General features: G+C 58.1%; 1 protein-coding gene across 3 annotated transcripts; it reads left to right on the top strand.

Moving 5' to 3' along the window:
• The first annotated feature begins 499 nt into the window (after positions 1 to 499).
• C2H3orf18 (chromosome 2 C3orf18 homolog) lies at positions 500 to 8,952 on the top strand. 3 transcript variants are annotated; one of them, XM_059161010.1, is made up of 6 exons: positions 500 to 964; positions 2,097 to 2,218; positions 2,541 to 2,928; positions 5,786 to 5,811; positions 6,377 to 6,524; positions 7,768 to 8,952. In XM_059161010.1, the coding sequence occupies exons 3-6, from the start codon at positions 2,695 to 2,697 to the stop codon at positions 7,846 to 7,848; spliced, it is 489 nt and encodes a 162-aa protein (XP_059016993.1). In that variant the 5' UTR covers positions 500 to 964; positions 2,097 to 2,218; positions 2,541 to 2,694; the 3' UTR covers positions 7,849 to 8,952. The 3 variants fall into 3 exon arrangements, with proteins under 3 accessions (XP_059016993.1, XP_059016994.1, XP_059016995.1); XM_059161011.1 differs by lacking the exon at positions 2,097 to 2,218 and having other exon boundaries at positions 501 to 964; XM_059161012.1 differs by lacking the exons at positions 500 to 964; positions 2,097 to 2,218 and adding an exon at positions 1,000 to 1,071.
• Positions 8,953 to 9,156: the final 204 nt, after the last annotated feature.

Here is a 9,156-nt window from a genome sequence, read left to right as displayed (position 1 = left end):
CTCGGTCCCATACCGGGGGAGCCGCGGGGGATCTGCGTTTGTAACCAAAGCTTCTGGGGTGATCCCTGTAAATTCCTTTGAAAACCCTAGGATTAGAAGGTATCTGAAGGTATCCCCTGAGATGATCATGCCGTAGCCGGAGGCATGGGTATATGTAGTCTTGGCCTGTGTCAGGCTGCCCAATAATAATAGCTTTCCAATAATAATACCAACAGCTCCCAACTTCTCTGGACTGAGCTACCCCATTTCAAGCCCAGGGTGGGTGTAGTTCACCAAGAGCCCTCTCAGTAGAGCCCATCTGAACAGGAAGCCGAGCCCAGGGAGAGGAACATCTCGCTCTAGGTCACAAAGCAGTAAAGGGGCGAGCCAGAGTTCAACGCAAGTCCAAAGACTCCCAGTCCAGTGCTCTCCTGGAGCTTCCAGCGTCCGCCTGCATTTTGGGAGAATGAATCTATCTCCGCGGAGGTGGAGCTCCGCTGGAGTTCTGGTGCAGGAAGGGCTTGGCCACCCACGGCTCTCTACCCGACTCCGGCGTAGGCCACGGGTAGAAGGGTGGTCTCCAAGAACCGAGACCCTGTGTCCGGCTCCTGCTGGGGGCGGAGCCAGATCCAGCGACAGGCGAGCGGGCCAGTGCTGGGCAGGCTGTGGGCCTGACAGCCAATCCGAAGCCGGGGGCGCGGGGAGCGGGCAGGGAGGCGAGGCACTGGAGCGTGGGGGACCCGCGGGGCTACTTGCCTCCGCCCCACCCCCGCGGTGGGTCCAGGCCCTGCCTGTCCCGGCCACCGCTGCCTGAGCCGGCGCTCGCGGCTGCAGGCGGTAAGCTGTAGCGGGCCCAGCCTGCGGCTCCGGGCGCCCTCGGGAGGGCGGACCTGGGGTCGGACCCGCTGCCCCACGCCTTGGCCTCCTGCCGATCGCCACCACCCCTAGCCTCTCCGGCTGAGCTCGGCGCCCCAGAGAGGATTAAGTAAGTGCTGAGGTCGCAGCTTCTGAGCGAGAATGGAGGAATCACCGAGTCGCAGAGGCGGGGATGGGGGCTGGAGCAGGGAGGACTGAGGAACCTGGCAGAGAACGGTATGCGGGTTCTCCAGAGGTCGCGGTGCCAACCCATCTCACCCGTTTCCTTCTCTTGCCCTTTGGACCCTCTGGCAGACCCAGGCCCTGATGAGCAGGGCCTTTTCTCTGCTTTGGACCGAGGAGTAAACAGGGCCCAGCGCAAGAGTTAAGGGTCTGGTCCAAGGTCATGTCTGGGGTCAGAGGCAGAGCCACGGAAGAACCTGGGACTGCTGACGCGTTCAGCCTAGCTGGGGAGAGAGAGGGCAGAGAAGGATGAGCCCCCATATCCCTCTGCCAACCTTGCCCCTTCCTAAGGAGCCATCAGTGTGTACACGCCTCACACACACCCATGCACCTGCACGGGGAAACACCCCACATAACATCTATTGGCTAGCACAGGGATGTATGCATACAGCCATGAGTCATGTACCCCCCTCTCCCTAGGCCCGGTCTTCTGCAGTGTCGCTGGGACCCCTTCCCACCTTGCCTTACTCAGGGCCTCTGGCCTGGGAAGGGGTAAGCCACACCCTGGTCTGGGCGCATCTCTCACTCTCGGTTCCCAAGGGAGGAGGGAGGAGAGGAGAAGCAACTCAGAATGGGAGCCCCATCACTGCATCTGGGTATATGCTTCCTGTTTACCTTGTTTTTCCTTGTCCCTGCCAGCCCCAAGCTCTCCTGTGGGGGTCCAGTGGCCTAAGAGCCTGCAGAGAAGCCCTGGGCCTGACATTGGGCTCTCTCCCCTTTCTGCCTTCTGATCTCTCTACACCTGTCATCCACCCCCCGCCCCCGCACCCACTGCAAGCACAGCCTGGATCACACAGTGGGCTAGGTCGAGGGGCTCCTCTGGCTCCCCCTTTCCCAAGTGGTTTGGCTGGGGGGAAAGTCGATATACTGGGTGCTTACTGTGGGTAGGGGTTACACTGAGCTAAGTCTTTTCTAAGAACTAGTTCATTCTGACATTTCAGTGACTTTATGACTCTGTGAGGCTGTGAAGGGGGGGGGTATTTTTTTGTTTTTTTGTTTGTTTTTAATCTTGATCTTAGACTCAGAAGAACTGAGATCCAGAGAGGTGGAGTGACGTGCCAAGGGTCATCTGACTCTTGGGCAAGTGTATCCCTCCAGGAAAGGAAAGAGCTGCAATATTTTTTTGTCCTTCAAGCAGGAGGTGAGGGTTATGGGGGGCAGGGGATGAGGAGGTGGGAAATGCAGGGAGTAGGGGTGTAAGGGCGGGTATTATGCAGGGGAGAGACTTTTTCTTTCAAACTTCCCAACTACCTTTCATATCTTCCAAGTATGATCACTATAATTATTATACCCTCAAAGAAGGGACATTTTCTCATGGGAACTGAACTTCAGTAAAGCATATGTCCTAATGTCCCCTGAACTTGCCCTTGCCCTCAAACTTTTATTTCCTCAGTACCTTCAGGTACTTGATGTCACCACTGATTTGTGTCCCAAGCCTCACATTTTCATTCCTTCTCTTCCAGCACCCAGGGCACCAGGGAGCTCCCTTTCTCCCTGGAGGTGGCAACCAGAAAGTATAGCAGGGGCCACGGGCTGGGACACTGCTGATGTCAGGAGCAAGTTTCCAGGCCGAGTGACCACAGGCAACCTCTCAGCCAGGGCCCTCTCAGCATCGGCATGGACTCCAGGATCCCACCTGCCGGGGGCTGGCTCAGCAGCCGCCCACCCACCTCGGAGCCTGACCTGGAGCCTGCCACAGAGGGGCCAGCCTCCGAGACCACCACTCTCAGTACAGAAGCCACCAGCTTTAATGACACCAGAATCCCGGATGTGGCTGCGGGCACAGCTGGTGTGGGCACAATGCTTCTGTCCTTTGGAATCATCACAGTGATTGGCCTGGCTGTGGCCGTGGTAAGAGCTAGGAGGCTAGGGCTGACCTAGGTGGCTGTCATTTGGAGGAGGGCGGGGGATAGGGGTGTCAGTGTTCTGATTTTAGGGACTCTAATCAGAAGATTACTGTCTGTTAATGATACCACAGTCTCCCTCTCTTTCAGAGATGTGTCTGGGGGCCCAGAGACCACAGGGGCTGCCTCTAGCTGGAAAAGCCAGAGAGGGTTCTGAGGATGCCTGACATCTTGAGCTGGGCTGTGAGGACCACGGAGGACTTGGGGAGGAGGGTGTTCCAGGTGGAGGGTCCTGATAGGCAAAAGTCTGGAGGCAGGCAGGAGGGTCTGTGAGCAACAAGCAGGACAGTGAGGCAAGTTGGGGGGAGGGGTGAATAGGAGTAGAGGCCTAAAGGCGATGGGAACAGATCACAACCAAGGTGTGGGTAGGCAAGGCAGGCTGCTGGTGGCCTTCATTCACTTGGCAGGTATTTCCTAGGCCCCTGCCCTGGTCCGAGCCTTCAGGTCCCCAGGGACTAGGGAGACCAAGGCCTGCCGGGTGGTTCTTATGGGACTAAGAGACAGATAAAACCAGTGATGCCAAGGGAAACCCAGGGGGACTGAGTTGGGGGATTGGGCAGGAGGACTCTCTGGACTGGGTGGTCAGGGACAGACTGAAGAGGCAACATTAGAGCTGAGACCCCGAAGTGGAGGCCTGGCCCCAGTACCACAGGGACAGACTGGTGCAGACATCAGGACGGAGGTGGACTGGGCTGAAGACTGAAGGTGTTCCCTGATAGGGGATATGATGTTTCCAGATCTGGTGTCTGTCCCCACAGATATGGGCCCTGCCTCTAATCTGCCACACGGACACTCAGAATGTCACTGAGGGACTGGTGGAGATGGTGCTGGCTAAGACCAGGAGGGGGGAAGGTGCACCTGAGCTCCCCCGGGAGCCTGACAATGGTGGCATCCCAGCCACCGCTCTGATGGCCGGCCTTAGGCTCAGGACTGCATTGCTCTGGCAAATAGGACCATCCGGTCCATCCGTGATCTGGCTGGAGCTGCTTTTCAACCAAGGTTGCCATATGGGCCCTGTGGGCTCCGGATCACTGCCAGGGAACAAGGGATGGCCAGCAAGCAGGCCAGGATGCAGCACACAGTGCGAGCGAGGCGGAGTGCCAGTGCTTCCCTTCAACATTCATGTGGCAGTGAAGCAAACTGAAACAGCCTCACCTCGGGGAAAAAGAGAGATCTGGAATCTGCCCTTGGAACTCTAGGCCAAAGATTGTGTCCCAGGAACTTGGGGGGCCTCCCTGATGCTTCCTTTTGGAGGAACATTCAGAGGGCCAGGGTGGAGGGTCTTCTTAGCCAAACCAGAGAAGTAGGAATGTTATGGGGCAAAGGCAGTGGAGGGCAGGAAACAGCTCCTGGGCATTAGGGGACAGGTCCAGAGGTGCTCCCTGAGGGCTGCCCCATCTCCCGCTGTGCCAGCTGCCAGCAGGGCCAGGCTGGGTACCAGGAGGAGCAAATCAGTGCCAGGCTGTGTGCCTCATATAGACTGAGTGGTATGGGTGGGCTTCCTGGTGGAGTTAGGACTGCAGCTAGATGGAGAGGCCTGGAAAGGAAGGTATGTGGGAGGGTGATGTTGGTAGCTGGGACAGAGGAAGCAGCAGGGGCAAGGCTGGAGATTGGATAAAGGCTCTGGCCTCTTGTGAAGACCCCTCTGTAGGACAGGACCACAGGGCTGGGAGGAGGGCTTGGGGCCGGGCCAGAGCAGAGGAAGTAGAAGGAGTCCAGGTGCTGGGGCTAGAGCCACTAGTTCAGGGCAGGTAGGGCCTGGGGTCTGAGACCCAGAACTCCTCCAGCATCTTGCCCACAGGACAGCAAGGGTGTCCTCCACATGTGACCTCCTGGAGGGGATGGAGAGCAAGGGATTCTTTGGGTTCTTTTCGGGCCTTTGGGGTTTCCCAGGAAACAAGCAGCAGGAGGAACTCTGGGCCAAGCTGGAAACCAAACCAGCTTCAAGCTGTGAATGAGGCATAAAGGGTGTAAGAGCCACAGAAGGTTAGGGACAGAGTCTAGGGACACAGCTCTCCCCCAGGCAGAAGTGGTCATGCTGCTGTTGGTCAGAGATGACCAGTTTAAGCAACAGCCAGATGATGGCAGAGTCCCTGGTGCCCCTGCCCTGGTGGTCGGCCCCTTCTTCCTCCCTCTCAGCGCTTATTACAGGGCTGTCCTGCTCCATCCTGGAGCTCTTGGATCTTGTGTTTCCTCAGGCTGCCTAGGCCTTTATCTTTAAATCTTTCCAATGGGGGTTAAGACTCAGGGGCCTTCCTACCTTCCTCCAGCATCGGGTTCTGGCATTTAGTCTGGGCTTCTGTCCAGGGGACTCGAGCTCTCCTCCCCACCCCATCCACTAAAGGCTATCAGCCTCCCATAGAAACCCCAAAAGCCCAGCCCAGAGTCTTGCCTTGAGCACTGCCCTGCAGAGTCTAGCCACTACCTGTCCCCTGTTCTCTTTCCCCATACATGGCTCTGGGCCTGGGGCGGGGGGGATTGAGAGGAAGGGGGGTTGCTAAACTCTTCCCCTCCCCCTTGAAGAGTCCAGAGCAGGTCCTGAGTGGCTGGAGCTGTGGTCTGTAGTGGCAGAGAGAGCGCGAGCCTACTCCCCACTTCATAGCCCAGGCACTGGGGGCATCTGACACGCATCAAAAGGAGGAGCAAATGCAGGATGTGTGTGTCTCTGGGAGGGAAACACTTGGAGGACTTGGAGACCCATGGTTCTCCTGTTCATCGGCCTCAGCTTGTCCCTTGTCCCAAGTAACTGCCGGTTAATCAGGGGCTCCTTGCCCGGCCACCTGACACTGCTCCTTCTCTTGCAGGTTTTGTACATCAGGAAGAAGAAGAGGTAACTCCCCAGTTGCCATGTGGGGCTGGACCCCGGGGTGGGGAGTGGGAAAAGAGAGCCCCACCACCATCAGGGCCCCTCTCCCTTGTCCAGGAGCTGGATCCTTTCCTGCCCACTGAAGGCTGAGGATGATGACTTGGCCTCTGGGAACACCAAGTCACCCACGCCCCACTGCCCCCAGCTCCAGGTCACTGACTCCCCTGCCCTGCCCAGTGCCAAGAGGCTATAGCTTACACAAGGGCCTGGCCTAGGTAGTCCCCATGGACCCCACAGGTGACGTCTCTCTGGGCCATGGCCCCATCTGGTCCCAGGAGTGAATAACCATCCATCTGAGGGGTGGAGATGGTATCCACCATCTTGGATGAACTTGGATGGTATCTAAGTTCCAAAAATGCAAAAAATGGCCTTTCGTTTAATCCCAGGGGAAATCTGAACACCACCCTCCCCACCCCGCCCCCGATGTAGCTGTGTGCTCAGGCTTAGCCGCTCAGCAAGCAGGGCCTAGAGGGCTGGCAGGAGGGGAAGGGCCTTTCGTGCCCCCAGCAGCCTCTGCCCCCACCCACAGGCTGGAGAAGCTCCGCCACCAGCTCATGCCCATGTACAACTTCGACCCCACGGAAGAACAGGATGAACTGGAGCAGGAGCTGCTGGAGCACGGGCGGGACGCTGCCTCCGTGCAGGCCGCTGCCTCTGCGCAAGCCGCACAGGGCAAGGTGGGCACTCCAGGCTCCCCCGGCCAGCCTGCTGGCTGCGTGTGACTCTGCCACCCCCACTCTCCCTCCCTCCTCATGCAGCTTTCCAGCACCTGCCATGTGGTCAGGTGGCAGCTAGCCGGTATATGGGTTTTGTCAAGTTTGTTTAGAAACTGGTAGGATTTCTCCATGGCCACCCATATCCTGACTGCACAAGGCCAGGGCAGCCCTGGGAGCCAGCCCAGTTCTGCCCCTGCCAGCCTAGTGACCTTGGTAGCCCCCTTGGCCTCTCTGAGCCCCTGCTTTCTTATCCACAAATGAAAATCCCAGTTCTTGCCCTGTGTGCCCCCATGTCTGGGCTAGGAAAGCAGGAGAGGACTGATGAGAGAGATTGCTGTGGGCTAAGAGCCTGGTGCCTTTGCCCCACTGAGGGGCTGTGTTTCCTGAGTGGGTTGTGGGGGTCAGATTCTGGAACAGGGGCCTCTGAGTAGACTAGGGGGTCCTAGTAACAGGCAGACCCCAGGCAGATGGCGACCCCAGCCAGACTTGCCTCTTAACATCCAAAGGGTTGGGTACTTGCATGATCACCCAGCCAGAGCCACTGGCTGATTGCTACCAGTACCCCCCAAATCCCCGAGGGCACCGTGAGGAGGCCTGGCCTCTCCTTGACCCATGAAACCCCTTTGCATTTCTCCTTGCCTTGACCCCACAGCTTTGTGGGGGCATCTGGCCCTGTCAGAGGCAGAACAAGGGGAATGGATTCAAGAAGAGTCCACACTGGGGCTCCAGAGAACCCCTGGTTTTGCTGCCAGTTCTATGGCCACTGATTGGGACACATTCCCCATTTGGGGTATTTGAGATATCAGGCTGAAAACCTTGGTCCACCCAGCCCGTGGGACAACTGACAATTTGACAGTTGTTTCCTGGGCGCCTCCCTTGGGCCAGCCAGGGTGCTAGGGCTGGGAGGGGTGAGGAGGTGAGCCCCCTTCTGCTGGGAGAGAGGAGTGCATGCATAATTCATCCAGCCTCTAGGCTCACAGAGTAAGTGCCTGCTGGCAAGCTGGTGATGGCTGGGGCGGGGGGGAGGAGTCATCTGAGCCAGATGGTATTTCCACGCTGAACTTACAAGGAGAGCATTCCAAGCAGAAGGCATAGTTGTGCCAAGCACAAACAAGCAAACCATGAAGCAAGGGTAGAAGTAACCAGACCAGAGAGTACATGGCCTTGGTTGAGGTCCTTAATGCCCTTGACTGTCTCTCTGCAGACCACGCTCCCCTCTCAGGGCCCACTGCAGAGGCCCAGCCGGCTGGTGTTCACTGACGTAGCCAATGCCATCCATGCGTGAGCGGCCCGAGGACCGGCCTGGATCTCTGATGAAGATATCTGCCATCGTGCCCCTCGAGCTGCCTGCTCCATGATTGTTAAGACCCACTCTCAGGACCTGCTCTGCTGAGGCCCAGCTGTTCCAAGGACCCAACTGCTGGCTCTCCAGGCTCTAGAGAGGGCCCTGGCTAGGCTGGACATCTGGCTACTGAGGTCTCCTGATCTGAGGGCCCTGGCATAGGGGACAGCCCTCCTCCTGTCAGGAAGGTTGAGAGTCACTGCTGGCTTGCTTGTGTCCTGCCCAGACCCCTCACCCCATGGTCTGCTCCTCTAAGGTGGAGGATGTGGGGACATGGGATAGGAGGGGAGGTGGAGGAGAGTGGGGAGGGGTTCCCCTTTGTCAGGGAGAGACCTGTCTTTGGAATCCGCAGCGTCCTCTGGAATAGGGAGGGGCAATCAACCAGGTCTTGGGGACAGGGTGTGGTGACACCCGGGGAGAAGCCCAGGGATGAACCAGAACTGCCTGGTGGGCAAGGGCACTGGGAAGAAGACTGCTCCTACCCAACCCATCTTTATTTTGGACGTTCAGGAGGCCTCCCAGCCATCCTCCCTGGCAGGCAGCTATTGGCTGGGAAAGGGGGAGAGAGGCCGAGGAGTAGGTGTAGAGGGCCCTGAGAGGGTCCAGAAATGTGTTCACACGCAGGCATATGTCTGTCCTGCACAGGGTAGGAGGGAGACCCTCTGTATTGGCTCCACCATCCAAGTCCACCCCACCCCTTTCTTTGTGCGGGAGCACAGGATAGGCCACTCTCTGCCTTCCGCATTCAGGGACTGAAAGGAGAGGGAAGCCAAAGTGAAGGTCGTGCTGCGCCCCCCCCCCCCCCCCCCGCATCTCTTCACTGGGCTCTACAAGCCAGGTAACCTGCTTCTGAAAATGGTTACCTGTCCTGGTGTATATTGGGGATCTAACGTTGTGGGAGAGGCTACTGGACTGAGGGCAGTGGTTCCAGGCTGTGGGCTATCTGGGAACATTCTGACTGCCTGAAACAGGGTGGGCATAGCCCCACAGAGAACAGTTTTCTTAGTTTTTGATAGCACAGCCCACCCGCCCAACACCCCTCAGGAATTCTTCAACCAGTTTGGGGCATCTAGGCAAGGCATGGGACCAAGCCAGACCCCAGAAGCTGGGCGATCTTCTCCACTGGGCACGCACGCACACACGAGCATGCAGAAAAGCATGCCCACCCCCCTACCCCGGTGCCCAGCTTCGCCATCACCACTGTCCCCACTGATTGGAAGGGCACATGGGGGAAGCAGCACAGACCTTCTG

This window comes from Mustela lutreola, chromosome 2 (assembly GCF_030435805.1).
Source record: "Mustela lutreola isolate mMusLut2 chromosome 2, mMusLut2.pri, whole genome shotgun sequence".
Lineage (NCBI taxonomy): Eukaryota > Metazoa > Chordata > Mammalia > Carnivora > Mustelidae > Mustela > Mustela lutreola.
Note: the sequence above shows the minus strand (reverse complement) of the source record. Positions and strands in the feature narration are given on the sequence as shown.

Coding starts and splice junctions, on each gene's coding strand:
- C2H3orf18 (XM_059161010.1), top strand. CDS start 2,695: ATGGACTCCAGGATCCCACCTGCCGGGGGCTGGCTCAGCAGCCGCCCA. Junction 2,929..5,785: donor TTGGCCTGGCTGTGGCCGTG/GTAAGAGCTAGG, acceptor CTTCTCTTGCAG/GTTTTGTACATCAGGAAGAA. Junction 6,525..7,767: donor CGCAAGCCGCACAGGGCAAG/GTGGGCACTCCA, acceptor GTCTCTCTGCAG/ACCACGCTCCCCTCTCAGGG.